The sequence below is a fragment of the Ahaetulla prasina genome, chromosome 2 (genome assembly GCF_028640845.1).
Source record: "Ahaetulla prasina isolate Xishuangbanna chromosome 2, ASM2864084v1, whole genome shotgun sequence".
NCBI lineage: Eukaryota > Metazoa > Chordata > Lepidosauria > Squamata > Colubridae > Ahaetulla > Ahaetulla prasina.
This window is the reverse complement of record NC_080540.1, coordinates 74,860,622-74,887,495: the sequence shown is the minus strand read 5'-3', so window position 1 is coordinate 74,887,495 and position 26,874 is coordinate 74,860,622. Positions and strand designations below refer to the sequence as shown.

The 26,874-nt window shown below is 39.0% G+C and overlaps 1 protein-coding gene across 9 annotated transcripts in view; it reads right to left on the bottom strand.

Annotated features, from left to right (window-relative positions):
* PCBP4 (poly(rC) binding protein 4) overlaps window positions 1-26,874 on the bottom strand; it is a 59,218-nt gene that overhangs the window by 22,265 nt on the left and 10,079 nt on the right. For 6 of the 9 annotated variants that reach the window (XR_009153258.1, XM_058167321.1, XM_058167319.1 and 3 more), the window contains 8 exons: window positions 9,121-9,290; window positions 8,571-8,594; window positions 8,449-8,481; window positions 6,053-6,169; window positions 5,190-5,321; window positions 4,633-4,761; window positions 3,152-3,226; window positions 29-73 (listed from right to left, as the gene is read on the bottom strand). Coding sequence is in view for 8 of the 9 variants with exons in the window: in XM_058167321.1 (XP_058023304.1) it covers window positions 29-73; window positions 3,152-3,226; window positions 4,633-4,761; window positions 5,190-5,321; window positions 6,053-6,169; window positions 8,449-8,481; window positions 8,571-8,594; window positions 9,121-9,231 (666 nt within the window). In the remaining variant the exon portion in view is untranslated. Of the gene's footprint in view, window positions 1-28; window positions 74-3,151; window positions 3,227-4,632; window positions 4,762-5,189; window positions 5,322-6,052; window positions 6,170-8,448; window positions 8,482-8,570; window positions 8,595-9,120; window positions 9,291-24,895; window positions 25,044-26,874 lie in introns of all 9 variants that reach the window. The other 3 variants (XM_058167324.1, XM_058167325.1, XM_058167322.1) reach the window with 2 other exon arrangements.

The window sequence follows — 26,874 nt, the reverse complement described above, 5'->3', positions numbered from 1 at the left end:
TTAAATATAAATTGCCAGCTGGACTCACCTCAGCTTGAGATATTCCACTGTATTGTCCTTGCATGGAAAATCCCTACAAAACGGGGAAATAATGACAAAGAAGAAAGGTATTCTGAAAATATTTTAGAGCTTCCTTGAAAAGTTCATTTATTGAAAGGGCTTAAGAAGAAAGAAAGAAAGAAAATCACAGGGGAAAAGTGACAGGCGCAGTTGCAGCAAAAACAACAACAACAACAAAACCAAACCCCACAACAGCAACAAAACAAAAGTAGATATCCTGGAAATTTAGAGAACTGGACAATATTTCCCATTTTGATTTTAAAAAGATAGTTCAGGGTTCAAGCATGCATTGCAGCTGTCTGCCATTCATTAAAGCAGAACTGCTCTCTGATGCTACCATTGGTGGGTTGCCCCAGGTTCGGACCGGTTCTATAGCACTGGTAGTAAAACCGGTGGAAGGCTCCGCCCACTGACCTGAAAGTCATCAAAAGTGATCTGTGCGGGCACGATGTGAACCGGTAGTAAAGAACCCATCCCTGGATGCTACCCTAGGTAGAGGCTAGGAGTTGCCAAAACAAATGTTCTTTTCCAAGCTTGATTGAATGGCCTGAGCAATGCAATAAGTCTTTTCATTTACAAAAAAAATTATGGCCATTTCCATATCTAATGTGTTACATTTTTAGTTTGTTCAATTAACACAATATTCTTCTCTTATGATCTATTTTATCTGAGCTGAAATGTAAATGAGATGCTCTGGGTTTAATATTCAGAAGAGTTAAGTACTACTACATATTATTTTAAAATGCCCACCGACACATTGCACCTTTACAATTAATGCTGATTGTTACCAAGAAAAGTTGAATATATATCAGTGCTTTGTCACTGGCTAAAACTAAGTAACCCTCATTCATTTTACTAAGAGCATTTATACGCAGTAGTAATTTGATTTATTCAGTCATTTAGCATTTTTGTGCATCAACTCATACATCTTTGGCCATCTAGTAAATATATTTTAATTTTTAAACAGTAGTTAATGTTTCTCAGCTGTACTGCAGTATAAAAAGTGATTAAGGTTAGTACTGTGCGCATTATGATCATCAATGTAGAACATCAATGTAGAACAGTGCAAGAAAAACAAAACAGCAGTGGATTTTGTTCAAAATTATAGTGAAATCTCACTGAAATCCCTATAAACTGATTTACTATATAATATATTAATTTCTGTTTTTTTCTCCCTAAGCACTTATAGGTTCAGATGGCAATCCTGTCTGGCGGAAATTAAAATTATGACACTTCCGAATCTGGATTATATTGTCAATTGTTATTTTGCGGCTTTGGCGAAGAACACTTTTCTTCCTCTTTTATGGCTCATTCTGCTTTTATTTGGCTCATATTAGCAGTTTGATTGTACTAAGATTTCAATACTATATAAGAAAGAAATGGCACATGCTATGAGTACCATCAGTTAGGGACCTACCTTCCCTGCCGTGGTCTAGCCCTAACCTTAACCCTAACCCTTATGAAACATTATTTCTCCCAAATATTAGATTAGCTCCATCCATGATATTCCGGAACTCCCTCAAGACCTGGTTATCCATATTGGGGCTCCCAGGGAACTAGCAAATGCTTCTTCTTTGTTGAGGTGTGCATCTTTATCCTTTCTCTGCCTAGGGATTGTATACTTGCTTTTTTTAATATTTATCTTTTAATGTACATTATTATATCTTTATATCTGTTGTATTTATCTTTATTTTATTCGATTGCTGTATGCCACCCAAAGTTGCTTTTTATGAGATGGGTGGCCATACAAAATAAATGAACAGATAAAACCTGGGGTTGATGTAGACAGGAAAGTTGACAAACTGATTGTATTTCTTTCTTTCTTCCTTCCTTCCTTCCTTCCTTTCTTTCTTTCTTTTTTTCTCTCTCTCTCTCTCCCTCCCTCTCTCTCTCTCTCTCTCTCTCATTCTGAAACCACCCCTTAACCTCACTCTTCTAGTCAGAATCTCTTACTAAGAATGGCTTGTCCTGACTTATAGAAACGCAAGAAATGATTGCTCAGTGCATGATCAGCTCTCTCGCTTCAGGGACTGCTGAGAATCACTGGTGTTCCTTTCAGGATTATCTAGATGCTCAAATTAAAGGAAATCCTTTTATGTTCTCCAAGGCAAACAGTATGTTATTTATTTAATTTATATGCTGCCCATTGCCCTCTGTCATCAAACATATATGAGATCATAGGTATTTCCATCAACTCCGGACTCTTTTTGGTTAGATTCTTTTAATGATTCAGGAATACATGGGAACTTGGCATGCTGCAAACAAAGCACCACGTAGGAGAAGGAACGGCAGAACTTGGGGCGGAGTTAAAAGAGGGATCAGCCTACAATCCCTAAGTAGCCATAAACTCTTTGAGTGCCATTGACCCTTATTTAACTCTAAGCAGGGGCTGATCAGTTAGTTGAGATTTTTGTACATAGGTCTTTTGGCAATGAATCGGCTTAACTGTATGAACCTTGTTTTTCATGCCTGACAAACCAGTTTCTAGCATCTTCTTCATTTACAAGAAAATATCTCAGCCCCAGAAGGTAAAAATGTATCCAGTGGTTTCTTTGGAAGCACTCCCACCAATGCAAAAAAAAAAAAAAGGAAAGGAAAGGAAAGGAAAAAGTACAATTTAAAGTAGTAGAGAGTATTCTTGGGGTGAACACTAGGAGAAGATAGCAACCTTGCCAGTTTGTCTGCCAGGAAATGTTTTAGAACTGGCCACATCCACTGCTACACATATATCGTAAATAGGCAAGCCCCCCCTCCTTATAGTGCATCACAACTGCTCTCAATAAATGGGAATCCATATTCCAGTTATGCTGGGAGTATTACCTATACCCGATTCCCCTTTCCAGCATTTTCCCACTGCTGCAGTTAATATTCTTACTGATCTGCCCCCACATTCTCAGGCCATTCCTGCTGGCCTGCTCAATCTCTTCTTAGTACTCTCTTACCATCCTGCCTTTCAGGTATCTTCTTGCTGGCCCATCCAACTCCCATCTTTCAAACCTCTTCCCACTAATGCTATTATAACAGGGGAACCCAAAACCTCTTTACGTCTTGGCAAAACAATCTACTGATAGTTTATTTAAAGGTTTCTTACCTGATTGGCTGACAGAAGAACCGGTCCCAAGGACAAGCTGGGATGGTAAGGAATCGTGGCACCTTTTGGGGGTGACTGAAGGAAATCAGAAGGAAGTATCATTGCACAATGATATCTTTCTTTACCCGAAAGCTGCTTTCTAATGCCAACAGGCACTGCCTTCTATCATACAACAGGCATTCTGGCATTACATCAAGAGGGGATATTTTTAGCTAACTCCCATTTGGTTATGCTGAGTAATTTCAGCATACGGGCAGGATATGAAAAGTAAAAGATCACCTTTGATCATGCTTAGTCTCTTGCCCCAGTAGACAATTAAAGGAAGAGAATACAAGAGAGTAAGGAAAGTTACTACTTATTCAATATCCTTTGGGAAGGAAATCTATCTTTGACATAGCTGTTCAGCAAACTGCAGATTTTGATGAATCAAAATTATCCCAAGATTTCTGCTATGGAAATCATCTTCCCCTGTGTAATCAAGGTGGGAGAAGTCTTCCGGGCAAACGACTCAGAAAGGTAGCACAAGATTGGTGTTCAGAAGGTCATGCACTGCTGTGAAAGATTCCTGCCTGAAATCCTAAAGCACAGTATCTAGAAGAGGGTACTTGATACATAACTCATTTAAATGACTCAACAGTTATGTAAATGCCCTTTTTTGCTTGCTTGCGTGCTTGCTTTCCTAAGAAGTAGGTCTGGCAGCTGCAAATAGGAATTAACAGTAATGTGCTAGAGGTATACTTAAATCTTTCTTTATAGACCATCTGACCAATCACATCGCTACCCCAATAGAAAAGAATGGTTTGGGAATGACCATCTTTTCTCCTTAGAGTAGAAAAACAGCTAGACAGCAGACTATTAACAGTAAAAAAATGTTTACAAATAAAGAAGTGCATGTGCATAAGCAGACGTGCTCTCCTTCCTTCCTTCCTTCCTTCCTTCCTTCCTTCCTTCCTTCTCAACATTTATTTACCGTATTTTCTTGAAAATAAGATCTAACTGGAAAATAAGCCCTAGCATGATTTTTCATGATGCTTGTAATACAAGCCCTATCCCAAAAATAAGACCCAGTTAAGATCATCAGACAGATAGATGCATTTAGTACCATATTTCCCCCAAAACAAGACCTAATCAGAAAAAGACACCCTAATGCGTCTTTTCGAGCAAAAATTAATATAAGACCTGGTCTTATTTTTGGAGAAATACGGTAGCTGTTCATCTTACAACCAAGTCTGGGCAGCTCACAATACACATGCATTGCTGCCGCTGCTGTTCATTTAAAATTATATCTGCAATGCGGGGGTGGTGGGGAGGTTTTTGGTATCCACAGTGGCCAAACAGCGAAAAAAAATGAGAATGGCACTCCAAGAGGATACAAGGTTTTAAAGTACCCAAGGAGTGCCTCTGAACCTAAAGTCCCACTTTTCCACAAAAGAGCAGAGTGTTATCCTCCCCTGACACATGAGAGTAAACAAAAGCTGTACCTCTAGTATAACTGCACAGATCTGTCGCACGCACTGGATGATGGCATCTGGTACCCCAGAGACTGTTACAGCCCTTTCAGTGGAATTGGGCAGAAGGTCTCCAGCCACCTGGACCTGAGCACCTGTTGTCTGGAATGAACAAATGCTCTGTTTTTCTCAGCAGCCTCTACTTACACGGGAGCTGGTTCAAGAACATTTTGTAATCCCGTGAGATTATTATGGCATTTTGGAAGGAGCAAATTTATTCAGAGATCTAAATGTTTCCTGTGATACCTCTTCCCTGACATAGATATGACTTCTTGTACAAACAAAATATTTCAGTTGACTTTCACAAAGAAATGCAAATGAAAAAAAAGTTGTAAATTTAGTTTCACTTTTTATTTAACAAGAAAGAAGTGTGCAAGACGGCTTCTGAGATTTAAGCCATTCGCTCTGCGAGCATCACATCAATAGCAATGAAACTAGAAAGGAAAAAAGTTAAGGCACAAATAATAAAAAAAAATAAGAAAGTAACAGTTATGCTCAAGTGAACAAGATATGATGATTGAAGGCTCTACCTCTCGGATTTCCTTTATTTTGGCTCCAGCTTTGCCAATTAGTGAGCCACACTGGCTAGCTGGGATGACCAGCCTCAGTGTTACGGGTGGTTTGGAGATGGTGCCTCCATTGGTTGCTCCATTTCCCAAGTCCTGAAATAAAAGAATTCGTACTCAATTCAAGTGCAAAGGGATCCTTTCAAAACCACATTTAGTTATTATCTGTATGCAGCATTTTGTGTTAGAACCCCCATTATAGGTAAAAAATAAATAAATCCTAAGAATCTAGTTCTTCTCTCCTAATTTATAAGATCCACTATTTGATGATATCCAGTTTTTGGGGGGTTTTTTTGCATGCTGCATTCCTAATAATATTCTGTCTTGGTTTTTTTTTTTTAAAAATGACAGATACAATTTGGTGAGACATAAATATAGTCACATCACCCCCACTGGCTTTAATATGGTCATTTTGAATTCCTAGGGAAACTTAAACCATATATACCAAGAGAAGTACATTACGACAAATGGCTGTTTAACCTTAATGCTTTAACGAGATACAGTACGTGCCAGAAAATTATCAAGAACGTTCCTGTTTCAAAACCCCACTACAAAACCAATTTTCTCAAAAATAAATTGCATGACTCTCTTCCTTCTTTTTGGCAGGAACGGTATAAAATCTCACCATTTGATCATAGACGCAACAGTCATTGTAAGCTCTCAATAACTAGACACGGTTTATATGGCCAATGCCAGCTTTCACTGGAAAGCTTCTAGCTTTAATGGAAAACTGATAGATTTTTTTAGTGCTACAATATACTTAATGTGAGCAAGTAAGACATGCTCTGGGAGCAACATGCAGCAGATGGAGACTGGGGCTACTTCACCTCCTCCAGCTTGAAGGCAATCATGGAAACAGCTCTGAAAACAGCATCTGTGGAACCTGTAATGGTAGTGATCCTCTCAGGGCAGGACCCTTCTGAGATGGTAATCCGGGCAGTACTCTAAAGACACAGCAAACCAGGAATAATCATGGAAAAATATGTTTTAAGTTTTTCTAATTGTTTATAGAACGCTTCTACCAAGCGCACAAAATGTTTCATCAACATCCCAATAGTCTGTCAAGTAGCTGGCCGCTATCTGCATACTGCAGATGTGGCTGAGAAACAGAAGAGATAGGCCCTGTCTGTTTGGGGAGTCTAGTCTGAATTTAAATTAGAAGCAAGGCCTTCATGGCTCACATCTCTTTTTCTTATCCCTGCCTTTGTCTTAGAGATATCTGCTAAAAGAGCAGTTTGCTGTGGTGATTAAGGCATCAGGCTAGAAATCATGAGACTCTGAATTCTCATCCCACCTTGGGCACAAAGTGACCTTGGGCCACCCTCTTTTTCTCAGCCCTAAGAAGGAGAAAAGGGCAAACACTTCTGAAAAACCCTGCTGAAAAAGCTGCAGGGACTTCTCCAGGAAATCCCTAAAAATTGGACACAACTGAACAGAATAAAAATAAATCTGCTACTTGAGAATCAAATCCTCTCATTTCAAGAGAGGGTAAATTCAAAAGTCAACAGTCTTCATACCCATAGTGTCCTCTTACTATTATTGCACCATAGAATGTAGTAATATATTTAATACTGATAATAAATTCTGTTTCATTTCTATTTTCCAATCCTGTTCTCCTGAAGTCTTTGTGATCTTAACCTAGATTAATACTGAAATAAAACTGGCAAATCCAACAGTGGCAGTTAATTATCAGTAAAGACATGATGCACGGCTTAAAAAATGGCACAGCAATGTTGAAAAGAAAGAGCACCATCACTGGGCAGGTTCATGCAGTATAGTATTAAAGCATCTCTGAGGAGTCTGTAGAGATTCTCGGTCATCCAGGTCATGCTTGTCCCAAAGGTGCTTTTTCAGGAGGCAACGGGACTTTCTTGTTTTTTCTTTGAAGACGTTTTGCTTCTCATCCAAGAAGTTTCTTCAGCTCTGACAGGATAGTGGGGATAGTTGTCTGCAAGGAATATAAATCTTTTGATTCCCCACTATCCTGTCAGAGTGAAGAAGCTTCTCGGATGAGAAGTAAAACGTCTTCAAAGAAAAAACAAGGAAGTCCCGTTGCCTCCTGAAAAAGTACTTTTGGGACATTTCTGAGGATAGAAATACCAGTACTGATCTCATCTAATAGTGCTTAAGTTTTTTTCAATGACAATGAGGAGCTAGAGCAGGGGTCCTCAAACTTTTTAAACAGGGGGCCAATTCATGGTCCCTCAGACTGTTGGAGGTGGCGGACCTGCTGCGTGGGTGTGGCCAGGTGATCATGTGACTGGGTGGGTGTGGCTAGGTGATCATGTGACTGGGTGGGTGTGGCCAATTTAGCAATCCATTAAACAATACACACAAATTAAACTTTAATTTGTTATGCTCCTGGGGGTGGAAAGCAGGTTAGTGAAGGGATGTGGCTGCCTGTGTGTATGTGTGTGAGGGACTTCTGTTTGTGTTTGTGTGTGTGTCTCCCCCCCTCTCTCTCTGGAGGCTGGGGAGGTCAAAAACAGGCCCGTTTTTGGCCTCTCGGGGCCTCCACGCATTCTGTTTTTGGCCTCCTCGGCCTCCAGAACAGTGGTGGGTTGCCCCCGATTCAGACCAGTTCTATAGAACCGGTAGTAAAACCAGTGGGAGGCTCCACCCACTGACCCAAATATCATCAAAACTCTTTTGCACATGTGCAGAAGAGTACACAGGCACGATGTGAACCGGTAGTAAAGATAAGTAGAACCCAGAAGGCAGGTGGGGGCCGGTGGGTAGATGGGACAATGTAGGCAGCAGCCTCGTGGTCACACACAGGCCGGATTAATGGCTTTGGTGGGCTGTATCCAGCCTGTGGGCCATAGTTTGAGGACCCCTGATCTAGAGGGAGGTGTATTCATTATTTCAGAATCTACTTTAGAAGAATTATGAATTACATTCAGAAAAATAGTGACTACAAGTAGGTTTATCCTGCTTTCTGTCTCTCCGTATTTTCTAGCACCTTCCTCTTGATCCTCATTCTGCCTCCCTACTTTCTCCCAACAGATTTTTGCTTTTGTCTGAAATCCATCCAACTAGAACTATAAAGTAGATAGCTTCTTCCTATCCTCAGCAACCTTAAGATGAGTGGATTTCAGCTCCCAAATTGGTTGGCTGCGAATTCTGAGAGTTGAAGTCCACATATTTTAAAATTACTGAATTAGAGAAACACTGGAATAGCAGATCACCTGGTATTTGGGCTATTTTCCCCCATGATACCTACCTGTTCTCTTATCTTCTTCACAGTCTCTCCTTTCTGTAGGATTAAGGACAATGAAGACAATTAGTCTTAGAATGTAGACCAAAGGAATTTTGAAAGCACAGAGTGACCTGCTTCGATCTTACCTTGCCTATGATGCTGCCAACTTCCTGCAGAGACAAGAAAAATGGGGTTAGAAGAGATATTTGAATCTGTAAGAGTCTAGCAAAGATATACTTTTGGCTGGAAAATGAGGAAGCAATCACACACACCTTCTCAAAAAAGAAAGTAAAGGTCATTCCTGATTTGACAAATTAAATGAAAAGTTATTCTCTCTTTCACGATCATTCTTTTTCTTCTCCTTCACTAGTAGATCTTTTTAAAACTTAATGTTGAATTTGTATTAATCTTCTCACCTTGGCAATTTAACCTACTATTTTGCTTTAACTGATTAATTCACAACTGCACCTCAAATATCTCTGCAGAGTACTAAAAATCATACTATAGGTTGGAGGGAATATTTCAAACTCGCATGCAAATTTGGAACAGAACTGTAGAGCACCAGGCTTTAATATTGGGATTTGCAAAATAACTCTTCTCTGTAGTTCCACTGGCCGTTCTGCCCTGTGCAAGATTTGTTACTGACTATGCAGAGACCAAGACCGAAGCCTAATATGGCAGTCCTAATGTACTTACCTTTCCATGCATAAGCATCCGGAGAGTGAGAGTAATGCTGAGTTCTGTTTCCTCCAATCCGTTATCTGAGCCACTCATCCTATCTGGTGATGCCACGGTATAGGAATGCATGGATTTGCTTCTAAGGAAAATCAACACCCTGGGCCTAGAAGGTGTTGAAGTTGGCAAATCTGCAGATGCACCGAGAAAAATAAAAAGTCTCATATGGTACCTTGCTTGTAAATCAGCTCCTTAAGTTGGAGGGTTAAGGGCAATTAGTATTTTATTGATTTATAAAATTTATTGACCGCCCATCTTACCATAGGATAATTCTGGAGTTACATCTTAGTTAAAACATAACATGTTAAAATCAAACCTTACAATCAAAGACACGGGGAGAACAGGGTTGGAGTGGGGGAGAGGTGGGATCTCTTATTACTCAATCAACCACCTCCATTGTGCCGTTCCCCACTGGGGCCCCAAGCCGACTGGCACAGCCATGTCTTTAGGCTCTTACAAAAAGATAGGAGGATTGGGGCCAACCTCACATAGGGGGTCAAGATGTTCCAGAGGGCAGGAGCAACAGCAGAGAAGGCTCTTCCTCCTGGACCTTGCCAGCCGGAATACTTGGGCTAACAGGACCCACAGCATGCCTCCTCTGCCAGCATAAGTGGTATGGGCCAATCCCAGTGGGACAAGACGGTCTCTCAAGTAACCTTGCCATGAAATATGGCCTTTAAGGTGATCACCAACACCTTGAATTGCACCCAGAAGCAGACTGGTAACCAGTGCAGTATTGTTTTAGGAGCCATTCTTGGGGGCCCCAAAACTAACTGCACTGCCACTCTGCATCAGCTGTAGCTTCCAAATGCTCTTCAAGGGTAGCCCCATGTAGAGTGCATTACAATGGTCCAGTTGTGAGATGACTAGGGACTGAACAACTGAGCGTAGGGAATCTTGATCCAGGAAAGACCGCAAAAGACTGCACGAAAGACTGCACAGCATAAAGTTGTGCAGAGGCTCTCCTAGCCATGATTGCCACTTGTTCCTTGAAAGAAAGCCATGAGTCCAGGAGAACCCCCAAGTTGCGGACCAGGTCTTTCTGGGGCAGTGCCATCCCATCCAGAGTCAAAGTTGACAAAGTCCTGGATCCCGGAGCCCCGCAAATCCAAAGCCATTAGGTCTTACCCGGGTTCAGTCAAATGTTAGTAAGAAGGGGTTGGCTTTTATGCAACATCCCTTGATACTCCTGTCTCAGAGCATCTGGAGAATAATGATAATGGTGATGAAGGGAAACATCACATAAGCAAACATGGCTTATTTAATTATTAGGAAGGAGAAAACTAATGAAAACACATATCTATATCTGATCTGTGAAATATTATAATCAATATACATTAAAAAAAACAGAGTAGTGAAGCAACTGCAGGGTGAACAGTCATGGAGGTCATTTTTATTCAAGTACATACATATGGAATTGAATTCATCCACCAACACATATTCACCAAACTACCAGGTATATAAGTAGCAGTCACAAATATGAATAGAATAGAATAGAATAGAATAGAATAGAATAGAATAGAATAGAATAGAATAGAATAGAATAGAATTTTTTATTGGCCAAGTGTGATTGGACACACAAGGAATTTGTCTTGGTGCATATGCTCTCAGTGTGCATAAAAGAAAAGATACATTCATCGAGATAAAACATTTACAACACAATTGATGGTCAATATATCAATATAAATCATAAGGATTGCCAGCAACAAAGTTACAGTCATACAGTCATAAGTGGAAGGAGATTGGTGATGGGAACGATGAGAAGATTAATAGTAGTGCAGATTTAGTAAATAGTTTGACAGTGTTGAAGGAATTATTTGTTTAGCAGAGTGATGGCCTTCGGGAAAAAACTGTTCTTGTGTCTAGTTGTTCTGGTGTGCAGTGCTCTATAGCGTCGTTTTGAGGGTAGGAGTTGAAACAGTTTATGTCCTGGATGTGAGAGATATGGTTGTTTGATTTTGACCTAATATGGCATGTGAATACAGATATAATTTGTAAAGCATGCTTTATGACTTGGCATTATGGATGAACCAGGTCACTTCGGTTTGTTCTACAAACTATGCCTAGAATAGCTATTTATACAAGTAGGACAAGTTTTTACTCCAAATGTGTCTTGAAGAGGAACAATCTATAGAATTGTTTGTATCTGCAGATGGATCAATCTTGTTCTTATATGCAGCTCAAGCATTCCTTCCTATCTTCATTGCTCCAGAAATAATATTGATCTATCTATGCCTCCCTCATAAGAAAGGAATGGTAATTTTTCATAGCTGAAAGCAAGTATTATGAAGTTAAATTGTGGACAATAGATCCAGATACATTTCCTCCTTGTTTGAGATCCTTCTTTTCCCAGCTACCATCCACAAAGAAGAAGAAGCATCATCTCTTTGTGACGATGTCAAACTATTTAATACCACTAACAATACTTCTACCCTTCAAGAAGATCTCGACTTAGTTTCCGATTGGTCTAAAACTTGGCAACTCCAAATCTCTACTAGCAAATGCTCAGTCTTACATATTGGAAAAAAGAATCCTATCAACAAGTACAAACTCGATGGTCATTACCTTACTGACGACCCCCACCCTGTCAAAGATCTTGGAGTTCTCATATCAAATGACCTTAATGCCAAAGCCCACTGCAACTACATAGCAAAAAAGGCCCTAAGAGTTGTAAACCTAATTTTACGCAGCTTCTTTTCTAAAAACTCTACACTATTAACTAGAGCATACAAAACATTTGCCAGACTTATTCTTGAATACAGCTCATCCGTCTGGAACCCATACCACATCTCTGACATAAATACAATAGAACGCGTCCAGAAATATTTTACTAGAAGAGTTCTTCGCTCCTCCGAAAACAACAAAATACCTTATACCACCAGGCTTGAAATCCTGGGATTAGAAAACTTACAACTCCGTCGACTTCGACATGACCTGTGTTTAACACACAAAATCATCTATTGCAATATCCTTCCTGTAAAAGACTACTTCAGCTTCAATCGCAATATTACAAGAGCAAAAAATAGATTCAAGCTTAATGTCAACCGCTTCAAACTTGATTGCAGAAAATATGACTTCTGCAACAGAGTTGTTAATGCTTGGAACTCATTACCTGACTCCATAGTCTCTACTCAAAATCCCAAAATCTTCAACCAAAAACTGTCTACTATTGACCTCACCCCATTCCTAAGAGGACTATAAGGGGCGTGCATAAGAGCACAAAAGTGCCTACCGTTCCTGTCCTATTGTTCCCTTTATTATATCAAATTAATATAGCTGATGCATATTCTTTACTTATATAAGTAAATATATATATATTTATACGTATATACGTATTATATATACGTATATATAATATGTTTTTTTTACTTATGACAATGTTTGTGTATACTGTTGTGACAAAATGAAATAAAAAAGAAAGAAAGAAAGAAAGAAACTGATGATTCTGGTTAGCAATGAGCACCCCCACCCCTTGCAAATAAATAAATAAATAAATCCAATTTATGATTGCAAGTGTGTTTCCTATATTCATAAATCTCTACTTAGATAAGATGGCACCTGACTCCAGATATCTATCATAACTCAATGACAAAAATCAAGTGACTGTTTATAGATATATCAGCTTTATGCTGAGGTCCTTCAGATGTATTGCAGCTCAACTTCCATAATCCTTCTGCTGACCATGCTATCTGGGGAATTATAACAGGCTCCAGGTTGGAAAATTAATATAAATGCATAGATGAAAGCCATACAGAAAGGAACAACTATATGCATTCAGTTTCAGCTTTACCAAAAATGATTGTTATGAGAAATGGCCTGAAAAAAGAGTTCATTCCTGGTGGTTGTCTCAGCCCATCTTTGTCCTAATACTTTTATGTATCCCGTTAGAGTTATGTATAGCACATGGCTAACTCCACCACCATGTCACAGATGGATCTCACAACAACGGCATTACAAAGCACAGCCCTCAGATGCAAGGCAATGCTGGATATTTATTCTTTTCACAAAATACTTATTTTGCTTTGTCTTTCTAAGACAGCAGAACCTCCACAAATATTTTTGTTTCACTTTCAGAATAAGTCTCTCTTTCGCTCGCTCTCTGTAGATATATCAAAATATATATCAAAAACTTTCCTTGAATTCAATTTACAGGATAGATTGAATAGAAGTAAATGCTGGGGAGAGGCTGTTAAGAGAGAGAAAAACATTTGCAGAGACTGATGCAGGTTTTGGCATGGAATCAAGAAATGGTACTTTTTTTTTCTTCACTATTTCTTTACAGCTTAATGGAAGGCATTGGAAGAGCTGCTAAGTGGTCGTCTTTCATATATTTGATTGCTTGCTAATGCTTAGTGATTTTTCTTCCAGTGGCCCCAGCCAAGCACGCCTACCAACAAGGGTGGGGCATTGGCCAATGTTCTGCTGCTGTAGATGAGAAAACCGTTTGTCAACTGCAATATGGCTAGCAAGAGGGAGAAAGATCTGAACTGCTACAGAAAGGCCTCTTAAGAGGCTCAGTCCAGTAGTGCTTGCTGTTAGGAAAACTGATGCTACTTCAGAGATTGATGCCGTCTGTCTGTCTGGGTGCCTGTCTGCTTCCAAATGATCAATATATAAATAGGAAAATATTATCAATTTACTCAAAGTCTTGGCAGTCATCTTGAATTTGGGATGTATGTGTGTGGTGTGTACAAAGTATTGTTCAAAAGTGCCTTATACACTGTAAGCCGCCCTGAGTCTTCGGAGAAAGGCGGGATATAAATGTAAATTAAAAAAAAAAAGCATTTTTTCCCTTTTGGAAACACCCTATAATATCAGGGCAGAGAGTGAGGAAAAAGAGAGAAAGAGAGAAAGGAAGACAAGAAAGAGAGAGACTGCAGAAGGACAAAAGATTTAGCATTTCTCGGCTGTGTGCTCAACCACAACAAAGCAACCAAGGGCTTAAAAATAGGACTGGGTATATGATAAAGGGCTATTTTGAAACTCCTGGCCTCAGAGACAATCTGGTTTGACATTACAGGATTCTCCATATGACAATATACAGACAAAAACCCTCCCCAGGAAATTGTTTCAGGACCGTCAGAATAAATCCTGGGACTCGTCCTGTGAATCAGATCTCCAGAAATATAGTATGAATGTCATGATAAATAACAGTAAACGTTAGTAGATTTAACCACATTACTGGAGTGTCTCTCAGGCAAATAACAAGTACTACGGTAAGTGCTGAGCTAACTCCAGATGGCCTCGGATTAGAGGAAACAGCCATGCTGGCTCAGGTCAAGCCAGTAGAGCTGATAATGAGATGCCCTTGGGAAGCTTGTAAGTGAAACCACCTGAGTCCCATAATGCTCTTCTCTTTTCTTATTGCATCAACTGCTATGCTGGGGCCATCACGTAAAACTACTAAGGCTAGTAACAGTTGGGTCTTAACTTTTATGAATCTGCCTCTTAATCCTTTCAGAAGTGGGTGGATGAATGGACGGGTGATGTTACATTTAGAAGGGTGTTTCTTGAACTTGTCTCTGAACACTTTCCCACTTTTTAAAAATTGTGGAGGACTCCCCCAAATAACTTTTGGTTGCATGGATTATATTTATTGATACTTATTATATTAAGAAATTAAATTTGACACATTCACTTCTGCAACTTCTCACCATTGTTTGATGGAATTTTAATATTGTATTTTTCAATATGGGCTGGTAATAATTCTGATTTCACAGATCCCTGAGGGTATTTGGGGGGACCCCTAAGGGTCCTAGGATGAAACTGAAGAAACACTGATCTAGAAATAGCAAAATCCACGAGGAAGCTTTGCTTTAATCTGCTCCAAATTTCTTATCATTCAGCTCAATTGAATGACTCATATCAAGTTCAATGAGAGGGAGGAAAAAACCACTTTCTATTCACTTTCTGGTTGGAGTGCATTTTATATGCCTCTCTCATACCCCCTCCCCATCATCTCTTTTCTAAACCACTGATGGATCTTGATGCTTGCTCCTAATTTTGCAGCTGAGACCTCCAACTGTCCTGTGATTTCGAAAAAGTAGAATAAATCTGTTTATTTGTTTATTTCTGGGTTCAGAAAAACATCTTACAGGGCTTCCTATGCTCATAAGATAGTATACAGAAAATACTCCAAGTCATAATGATGTGAAAGTTCCTTAAATTAAAACCACATAACTTCATCTTAAAGTGAGTAGTTACAATCAGTCAAGCATTTAAATTATTTAGGAGGAAGTGGCTCTGAATACAATGCAGAGAATCAGACTGCAAAGTAAATTAATTGTTTGAATTCAAATGTACGGAGCTGTCATCTTGTTTTAAAGCAGAGCTTTTATTTTTAAAGACATCTCCCTTTTCTTAGAAGTACTTCCTGCCAAACTCAGAAAGACTAAGGTCTCATTATCTTTTTTAAAAGCACTTGAAAAACCCTTTACATGTATTTATCTGCAAAGGGGATAGGTTACAATTAATGCTGTAGTACTATTATAGCCTTTGCATAGATCATAATATCTCTGTATTTTTACAGTTAACCTCTATGTTTAAAGTAATACACCATTACAGTCTTTTTGTAAATCCAAGGATACATTTAAAAATGTGTAATAATATCAGTTTTTTGCAGACCCTGTAAAGCTGGCATTTTTTTTTTACATGTTTTGTTTTGCAAGCTTCATTCTGTTTGCGAGCTTTAGAAATTGTAACAAATATTTATAGAAGAAAATGAAAAAAAGGGGTCACTTATCCACCTATTTAGCTGGCTACTTGCAAGCCTTTAGGAAGACACTAATAAATCTAATTAGAAGTTCAGAATGAGATGTCTTTTGCTACTTGCCTTTGTTGGTGAATATTCTGAGAATTATTTTTATTAATTTACTATCACAATTTACTGCAAGCCTAATAAATCATTCTGAGAAAGAACAATTAAAAACCATCATAGAGATTGGCTCTACAATATGGAAATAAATAAGGAAATAAAATGGGAACATTTACAGGATCCAGCTTAGGTCTTTGGGGACATAGCACAGGCTAGAGAAAAACAGCTTGGAATTTTAATCCTGATAAACAAATATCAGGTGAAGAGAGCAATATTAATGAAAGTGGCTGATATTATAGTTCACCTGTCAATCAAACCCTAGTTTTCCACTACTAATCTAACTCTCCAATGAGCATATGTATTATTCACATTTATATTTTATATTTTTAGACATAAATTTAAAAGAGGCTTTTAGCTAAAGAGATAACAGGATGTCAATTTATATTTATTTTGCATTCTTTCTTCCTCCACTTGATCTTCACATTCACAATTCTGCAAAACAGATGAAGCTTAAAAATTATCAACTGAGTGTCCTGGTTTCATTTGATCCAGGTTGTTCTCTCTCTTTCTGATCCAATAATCTATTTACTAACTATACTGGTTTCTAATATCTTCAGACCAATCTTTATTTTCTGGATATACATGCTTACTCCCACAGGAACATAGGAAGAAAATAATATGGTTTTAAATTATTTTCTTTAATAAACATAGAAATTGTTTAATTGCACTCCTAAGTGTATGCATACAGTAACAATTTACAGTTTGCAAGAAAGAGTGTGCATTTGGGGAAAGGAAAACATTATTATGGATAATGAAATAGGTTCTTAGATTATGACAGGTAGTGTTAGTTTCTGTTGAAAGAGGCTAAAATACAACTACATTAAAGAAGATACACTATCTGTAGTGGTGCATAATTCTTATAAAAAGATGAATTTTTTGATCAGGAAAGAAGAGAAGTGGCACCCAAATTAAGAACTGGGACATCAAAAGGACTCTTTTCATACACCAGATTTTATCCATGCTTCCGTTTATTGGGCTATTGCTTTCAATGAACAAATATTAATGAAGCGAACTTTACAGCATGTGTGCACATGGCGAAGATTCTGGTCTAGGCAAAATATTAGATGGACTATTAGATCAGAGCTACAAAAATTTGGATGGCCATGAGATGATCATTTCTTTTCTGCCATCTAATGGGTGCCTTGATTTTTGCAGATCATATCTTGAATGAGATGCCAAACTTAATAGCAATAGCACTTACACTTACATACCGCTTCTTAGTGCTTTACAGCCCTCTCTAAGCGGTTTACAGAGTCACCCATACTGCCCCCAACAATCTGGGTCCTCTGGGTAATAATGAATGCACCGAACAGAACATTTCTCCATTATTAAAAGCTAAATAAAAAATAGCCTCACCACCACGGTCTTACAAATAGCCATTACGCAAGGAGCTTAACTAGTGACGATTCTGGGGGGGGGGGCGTTGTGTGCCTTCAATACTATTTATTTCAAAGAATCCTAACTTATAATTATGGGAAGGGTTACCACATTTGCTTATGACATGGAAATGCTGGCCCCCAATGTAGCTACTGCATTTGTTTTTGACTATTTGTGATCAAAGTCTCCAGGTGTCTATATCAAAGATATCAGGGATTGGAATCTGGAGAAGAATATTCTTACAGTTGCTGCAGGAACAACTTGCCTCCTGAAATCAGGTGTGCTCCCACCCTCATATTATTCAGAAAAATAGTTAACAATTTTCTTTTGGATACCCCTTGGTCTGGAAAGATGTACATACCAACAGCCAGGTTTTTTTTCCCCAATGCATTATTTATATATATATTGTTTTATATATTGTAGACCAGTGGTGAAATCTAAATTTTTTTACTACCGGTTCTGTGGGCGTGGCTTGGTGGCCAAGGTGTGGCTTGGTGGGCGTGGTAGGGGAAGGATATTGCAAAATCTTCATTTCCAACCCACTCTGGGGCCAGAGGTGGTATTTGCCGGTTCTCAGAACTACTCAAAATTTCCGCTACCAGTTCTCCAGAACCTGTCAGAACCTGCTGGATTTCACCTCTGTTGTAGACCATGTAGATTTGTACATACCAACAGCCAGGGTTTTTTTTACAATGCATTATTTATATATTTTTTGTTTTATATATTGTAGACAATGTAGATTTGTATGAATTGCGTCATATTAAGGATCATCAAGAAATGAAATGAAATAGTCTTAATAATGCAGTTCCACTCAAGAACAGGCAGATAAAGATAACCTGTTTCTTTCTTTACTTCTGTTTTTCGGGGTATTATAAATAGTTTCAAAAAGTGCTCAATAAACAAGAACAATCATCTCATCAGATATATTTTTTGCAGTACTCCCTACTGCGGGCTTCCCTCCTGGGAATCAACTTGATCCTGAAGCAGCCCTTTCCCCTCCCCTGTTGTTTGGAAACTTGCTTAGACCTGGCAAGTTTGAAAAGCCTTGGGGACTGAAGATGACATGGAATACATTATCTTGTCTTAGGTCAGAAGTGGTGCTGTGCTTGGTGGAATGGATTTGCTACCAAGTTTATTAGTATTTGCAAGTGACGCTATTGTTCGACTTTGGAAGCTGCTTAGGGCCAGTCATAAAAGTCACCATGGTAAATAGATGGCTAATGTGCGTGTTTTTCAGAATATAGTCATTATTTCTTTGTTTATTATGGCAGCAACTTCAAGTGGTTTACAATCAATTAAAAACCATAGGATAAAACATTTAAAAGCATTAAAACAATAAATATTAACACTAAGGTTGAGTTTAATACGTACAAGAAGTTGGTTTAAATTTTCTATCCCTGTACAGAGGAGCTTCCCTCTTTCCAAGTTGTGCTTCATCCTGTTGTTGCAAATGTTTTTCTTAATCCCCTGCTCACTTGTTGGAGCCAGAAAGAAGGAAAAACATCTCCCCATCCTCCACAAAACCACAAAAGAACTAGATTGTTGCTCAGCCAGGAAAGTAGAAAGTCATCTGATGGCTAGACCAGATGTACGAGTCGGTGATGAATTTCCCATCCCTTTCTTCTAATTATCCCCATTATTTCCAAATTTTTGATTGAGGTTTAAAGTAAGTAATTGGAAATTACTTGATGAGCTATCCACGGGTTAGTGAATGCAGTAGAGAAATCACTGGAAGAAAAGAAACAAATGGAAGTGTTTGGAATGCCTTGTGGATGTAAGAACATGTTGTGGCTGTTCACTCCCTGCCTCCTAAACCAGTGGTTCTCAACCTGTGGGTCGGGATGAGGGGTCGCCTAAGACCATCGGAAATATGGGAAGTATACTTGCAAGTCGGAGAATCGTGCTCCAATGGTTGACTCCACAAGCCAGCTGCAGGCTCTTCAAATCGCTAGCCGAATTCGGCTTCAGGCGCGATGAATTAAAAAAGAGAGAAATCTTTGCTCTGATGTCTCCCTCTCAAGCCAGCTGCAATCACTCCCAATCGCTAGCCTAATCTGGCTTCAGGCGCAATAAACTTAATAGGGGAGGAGTCTCCGCTTTAATGCCTCCATCCTCAAGGCAATCGCAAGCAGTTCAGATCGCTGTGTCTGACTTCAGGCGCGATAAATTCAAAACGAAAATAATTTTACGGTTGGGGTTGCCACATCGTGGGGAATTGTATTAAAGGGGTCACCACATCGTGGGGAATTGTATTAAAGGGGTTGCAGCACTATAAAGGTTGAGAACCACTGTCCTAAACAAACGTTTTATGGTTACTTTATAGCAGGTTCTAACCCTAACTGTGCCCTCTAATTTGTCAGATTCCCATCTGTCTCATTTAAACTGTTCTACAATCACACGTATTTTTTACAGAAATAATGCAAGTGTCAAAAGTCATGATCACATATTTGTAGAAAATAAGACTTCAGAAGTTGCAAACCAAAGCCTCACCATGCACACAGTTCTATTACATCCCTTTGCATGAAACTATTTATATTAAAATTGCACTAATGTAATTCTTACTCTTTTTAATTGAAAATATGACTTTTGATAATTTCTATGCAGAAATAAAAGCTTTGCCACTCTATCAGTATTGTTGTTTATGTACATTACTGTTTAACACAATGGTATGCATTTTTATTGACTTTATTTATCTATTTGTTAAATTTATTTACCACCTATCTGGCTGTGAGGCTACTCTAGAGAACTTTCATAGAGTTCATTCCCAAATAAAAATGCATAGAAATTCTGTTTTAAAATTACACCGAAAGATAACTAAGAAATGCAATGGATATATATTTATTTGGTTTCATTTAGACTACATGCCCCCCAACTCCCATTTTTATAGCCATCTTCAATACAATATATAATTTAGGTTGCGGAATGTGACTGTTCCCGCTGGAAATATTCTATGATAAAGTAGCTTGTAACTTGTGAAATATATTTTCCCAAGGTTGCCATTCTTTTGCTTTTGAGTTTGTGAGTGTATCATTTGCAAGGTATATACTAGGAGCACCAAACATTAATCTGCATACATTTTCTCTATGCCTCTATTTTCTTTCCATTTCTGGTTGGCACTACCATTAATAAACGAGACAGGTGCTTTGCAGGTGGAAGATAGCAATGGATGGATTGGATATGCCCAAGTGCTGGATCTGCCTAGTATCTTCAGAGATGGGAACTCACATCCCCGCACAAGTGGCAAGTGAAATTTTAGCCTACCCTTTTCTCTAAAGATATTAGCACAAAAAGATGCCAAATAATTTTCCAAATCAATCTGTGATAAGGCTTCCCCATGTCTACTTTGTCTTTTGTTGCTCTTTTTATTATTTTTTCAGGAAATGAATCTATTCCTCAATCTCTGCTCTCTCCTATCTTCTCTGTGGAAAAACTCTTCCCATTCCAAAACGTCCATGCTCAATGCATGTTTGCCTGCTAATCCATGTTTAAACCAGTACTGCCCTCTACGTAACCTTTGCCATGCTGTCTCAATCCTAATCTTACTCCTCGCACTCTGGCACATCAGTGCTGGACAATATACTTCCCACCTTGACCTGATTTCATAGATATCGTTTTTCTGGGGAACTAGGGATTCCAAAAAGCTTTGGGTTGGTGATTATGATTATTTCCTCTTTGATTACCTTAGATAAATGATATTAAATCCCCCCTGGAAATCCAAAAGTAAAGCAGGATGAAAATGCTAGTTAACCCTGCGATGAGGCGAGAAGGCAACAGCTGTGTAAATGCAGCCGTGGTCACCACCTCCCTTCTGATCTCTCAGCTGTCCCAGGCGGCAACTGTCTTATCAAAGAGTTTTAAGGGGCTTACTTAGACTCCACCGCCTTTATTCTTGCCTGGCAGATTGAGTGTCAGAAAAACCTGGGGCTTTGTTTGGGAGGACAAGTTATGGCAGGCTGGACAACTACAGTCAAGCCATCAGACTTCTACTACCTTCTAAAGAAGGGAGCCCTGCATGCCACTCCTATGCGGTAAGACTTTAGGAAAAGGATTAGAAAAGTGAAGCCATGAAGCACAGAGCCATGGAGAGACGGAAAGAGGTACCATTGCTTCCAGACACAAGTTTGGTCTCGGAAGCACAAGTCTTACTTTGCTTCTCCTTTAGCAGACATAGACAGGAAGACCCACCCACCCCCAAATGAAGAGAAAAATCCCATCTGTAGCCTACTAATAAAAAATATGAGATGTTTGTGTTCCTCCCTTTGTTTATAGATTCCATATTTTACAAGAACAATATGCAATTTTATATATAGTGTGTAGGCTTTGTGTTTTCTGGCTCAACATCATCTAGGTGGTTTTTATGCCTAAAGCAGGATCAGAGCTCATGGTCTCCCGATTTAGTGTAGTGTGGTGTGGTGCCTTAACTACTACACCAAACATATACAATTAAATTAAATTTTAAAAACCATTCTCTTCTGTTGGGAGAAATGTCCATCAGTGTTCAGTTCCAAGTGTGGAGAAAGGCACTGGAAACATGGAGACTGCTTGGAAAGATGGTTTAATGGTAGACAGGACCACATGGGGTTTTTGGGTCCTGGGCAAAATGAGCACATGGAGTGGAGAGAGGGATAGATTTATACCTTCTCTTGGGCCCTGCCTTGGAGCTTCCTGTTCCTGTGGCAAACTATTGGCTACTGTAGGGGTCATGACTAACCTTGTAGGTTTTCTGAGTCAAACTTGGTTGAATCTTGCTGCATGATGATGGCTTTGGGCAATTCCTATTATGGCTTAATGGCTTTATCCTGGTTTGGATCTTGAGTGAGGGCTAATCCTATAGGAAATATTCTGCCTTTTTAATATTTCCTAGAATATTTCATTTTTCTAGGAGACGGTGGGTGCTAACTGCCTATACTTCTTACCCCTATGTGTCTGTCTTCTACAATCTTGTATCCTCTACCAGAGAGCTGACGGTTTGAGGGTTCTGCACAGGATCTTGCTATTCCTAGCCCTACTCTCTTCTGGACAGATAGCTCTGATGTTGTTCCTGGGATCTGTTGGAGTCAGCTTAGTCTAGGCTTAGGAGTCACAGCCCCGAGTGCTCCTACCATCACTGGAACCATTTCAGCCTTTATGCTCCACATTTTGTCTAGTTCCTCCTTCAAGCCCTGCTACTTCTCCAGCTTTCCACACTCCTTCCTGATGTGATCAGTGCTTCTATACTGTCTTTCAGCCTAACCATTTCCCGTTACTGGAAAGGGCTGGATTAAATGTGCATATAATTTCATCAAGTTAATTCTTGGGTTATTTTTGTTTTGTTTTCTTTGGTATTATGATTATTAATTAATTAAATGGGTACATGATATTTTACATTTTTTGTATATTGTTTGCTCTGTATTTCTTTTTTAAAACGACCAAGTTTACTTTTAATTGTATAAATAACAATCACAAATGGGACAACTGACTACTTCAAAAAGGATTCAAAAATATTTTGAACCTCCAGTGTTGTTCCTCCAGAGGAACATTGCAAAACAAAATGCTTGCATTTTTATAAAAGTCAGTGCAAACTATTTCTCGTGCAATAGCAAAAATCATTACTGTACAATTTCTCACAAATTCAGTAGGGAAAAGCAGGCAAGGGGTGTGAATGCTTTGTGACAACACCCCTGAAATGCAAGTGGGAAAGGTCAGGACTGTGGTATTGTGGGAACTATGCTGTGATGTCACAGTACAGGTTTCATGGTTTTTTGGCACTGCAGTTTGTAGTAAATGCCTATGATCAACTCTAATTTACTTGGCAACATATAATCTCAGTCAATATTTGCATAGCTTTCAAAAAATAAGTACAATAGTTAGTTGGATACATTCCTGCATATAAGCCTTTTGATCAATCATAGAATCGCTTTTCTTTAAATGTTAGATCTTATATAGCTAAAGTTATGCTCTCAGTCAGAGGAATTACTGACAGCTAGCCTATATTTATGAAGTTTTATTCAGGTATGTTTCTACATAACTGGCTGTTACCAATAAACCCTTTTTCTAGTTTCAGTTTCCCAGGAAATTTCAATTTTTGTTAAATTTCATGATGATTTTATTAATTATTTATTTCAAAGAAAAACTTGTGTAACATTTAATTTTGTTTTTTTAACACAGGATGAGAAATCCTCTATTTCAGATGATGTTTTGAGCCAAACCAAACGACCTTGGACTATTATTGAAAATCAAAATGCTGTGCAATTTTTACATGTGTTGTTACTGTGTCACTACGTAAATTTGCACATATGCTTCCTTTCTTATCTTCAGATACTTGGATTTCTAATGTTGGTAATGATATGTATATCATGATTAAATTTGATTACATTCCGCTATTATGCTATTTTATCCAAAAACATTTTACACTGATTCAAGTGAGACAGGCTGCTGGATGTGGGGATTGCAGCTTTATGTGATAAAACTTGCCTGGACTGGGCCAAGCAGAAGCATGCTTGCTTACCAAATCAAGCCTCTTGTTTTGCAAAAAATAGTAAAAACAGTCAGTGAAGATTATGCTATTGCCCAGCAAAGGGGTCATAACTAGTCAATTAATGTTTAATTTGTTTAATAAATAAATGTTTAATAAAAATAAAATTTAATAAAAAATAAATAAAAAATAAGCAGGGCCAAAGGCAATAGCTTTAGATGAAAGATGCTGAGAAATCCTAGGGCTACAGTCTAGACCAGGAGTGTCAAACTCAAGGCCCGCGGGGTGCTTGGATCTGGCCTGAGGGGCCCTGGAAACAGTGAAGGACTGGCTCCCAGTGCCTCTGCCAGCAAAAATGGAGCTCTGGAGGGCCATGTTGGCAGAGGGTTGCAGGAGGCCGTCGCGTCTGAATACAGAGCTCAGATGCCCATTTTCATTGGTAGAATGCTCGGGCCACCACAGGAGCAGACACGAGTGATGTTGAGCTGGCCATGCGCACCCTCGCCATGCCCCCCCACCGAGGTCAAACAGAACCCTGATGCGGCTCTCGAGTTTGACACCTCTAATCTAGACCATGAAGCTGAAAGGAAAGCACTTTATAATACAGTAAAGCTACATAGGTGTGCCTCAGTGGTGAAATCCAATTTTTTAACTACCGGTTCTGTTGGCATGGCTTGGTGGGCATGGCAGGGGAAGGATACTGCAAAATCTCTATTCCCACCCCACTCCAGGGGAAGGATACTGCAAAATCCCCATTCCCTCCCCACTCTGGGGCCAGCCAGAGGTGGTATTTGCCAGTTCTCCAAACTGCTCAAAATTTCCGCTACCGGTTCTCCGAACTGCTCAAAATTTCCACTACCGGTTCTCCGAACTGCTCAAAATTTCCACTACCGGTTCTCCAAACTGCTCAAAATTTCCGCTACCGGTTCTCCGAATGCTCAAAATTTCCACTACCAGTTCTCCAGAACCTGTCAGAACCTTCTGGATTTCACCCCTGGTGTGCCTGTAAAATCACCACGAGCCAAACTTGCCTTGAAAGATGACTTTATGCCACTTGGCAGGATGAAAGGTGCCGATCTCCTAGTCATAATATGGACACATTCATATACTTCGCAACAATACCAAAGAATGCTGCATTGTTTTTGTTTCCTATAATCCTGGAGTTTCCTAGTGGTTTCCCTAGGAAAAATTATTGCCAATATAATTAATAATTGGTTACTGAAGTGTTTACATTTTTTCAGCCAAAGCACTTAACTAACACTTTTAAATGTCACTGATCAGATGTATTGCAGTTTTCTAGTTTTTCAGCACGTTTTTGTGCTGAAAAACGTCCTCGGCTTATACTCGAGTCCCCAGTTTACCCCAGTTTTTGGGGTAAAATTGGGACCTCGGCTTATACTCAGTTTTTCTTTTTCTTTTTCACATTATACCGGATGGTGCAAACTTGGCGGGCTTTTGCATTAGCTGGGAAGCCCTGCGGTGCAGTGAGAGGGCGGGCGGGGAGCCAGCCTTCTCGGCTGAGGAGGAGGCTTTCCCTGACCGGTAGCTGCCTCATTTCCCTCCCTCGGCTTATACTCGAGTCCCCAGTTTACCCCAGTTTTTTGGGGTAAAATTGGGGACCTCGGCTTATACTCGGATCGGCTTATATTCGAGTATATACGGTAACTAACACTTTTAAATGTCACTGATCAGATGTACTGCAGTTTTCTAGTGTTATCAGCAAAGAAGCCTTGTATTGGCAATGGAAAATGAATCAATTCCTTAGGCTGCATGAATTCTTATCTATTGGTGGGGGGGGATGTACAATAAACCAACAACAGTATTAACTGTGAAAGTCAGTTGAATGATCCTCTAATTTCAACAATAGTTCATTAGCAACATTCATTTGAAGCAACTATCTAATTGTCCCTAATCACAAAGATAGCAACCGTACCAACAAAATTAAAAAGCTTACATAATTGTAATTTTAACAGAACAGAATGCCACCCGTAGATCACTTTCATGCTCAGTGCTTGATAATTTGCATCACATTCTCTGCCAAAAGTTCCAATCAGATTCATCAAGTAGTGATTCTAGATTGCCTTCCTAAAGTTCTTAAAGACTTATGATTAATATAAGAGGTGTGATTAATATAAGATTGAAAAAAATCCCTTGCTTTCCAATGAAGTAGATGTATACCATCCTTCAACTGCTGATAATAGTCTGAGCTGATGAAACATAAATAATTCATGAGAGAAGGATTGAACTTGACTCACTAGAACTTGTGACAAATCTTTTGCAGAACGTATTCATCACTACCAGAGTTTCCATCAATAATTTAATAGTTAATTCTATAAAATCTTCTATGCTATTTTTTGAATAGAACAGATTTATCTTCATGCTTAAAATAAGGATGATTTGGGATGGGGGAAAAAGAGAAAGACCCGGAGATAAATATTGTTTGTACTTGTTCCAAAAATTTTAACATAATTTTAAAAATGGTTTTGGGATTGTAGATATTAATTTCTGAATAGAAGAAGGATGATACTGTAAATAGCTAATTCAAGACTAATTCAAATTTTACCTTGTTGTTGTTAGTTGCGAAGTCGTGTCCGACCCATCGCAACCCTTTTTTTTTTACCTACTGAATTTTACCTACTGAATTTTACCTACTGAATGCAATTTGAATTTCTAATAATATGAATCAAATGGTTTAACTGATAAATACAATATCAACGTAGACATTTGTATGCCTTCCCTCCATTATGCTTTTCTTTCTATAACCTTACATATACAAAACCCGGTAGAAGACAGCAGAACTGGGAGTGTTCAAAACAAATAGAATTTTAAGAATTGTGATTTTAAATTCAGATACTCTACCCTGATTTCATAATCTGAATAATCTAATCTAAATAGATCACGGGTGTCAAACTTTCCACATCATGTTTTTCCCCTTCACAGAGCTGGGCTGGGCGTGGCCTGCACATGACGCATCCGGCTTGCGGGCCAACAATTTGACACCACCAAGAGA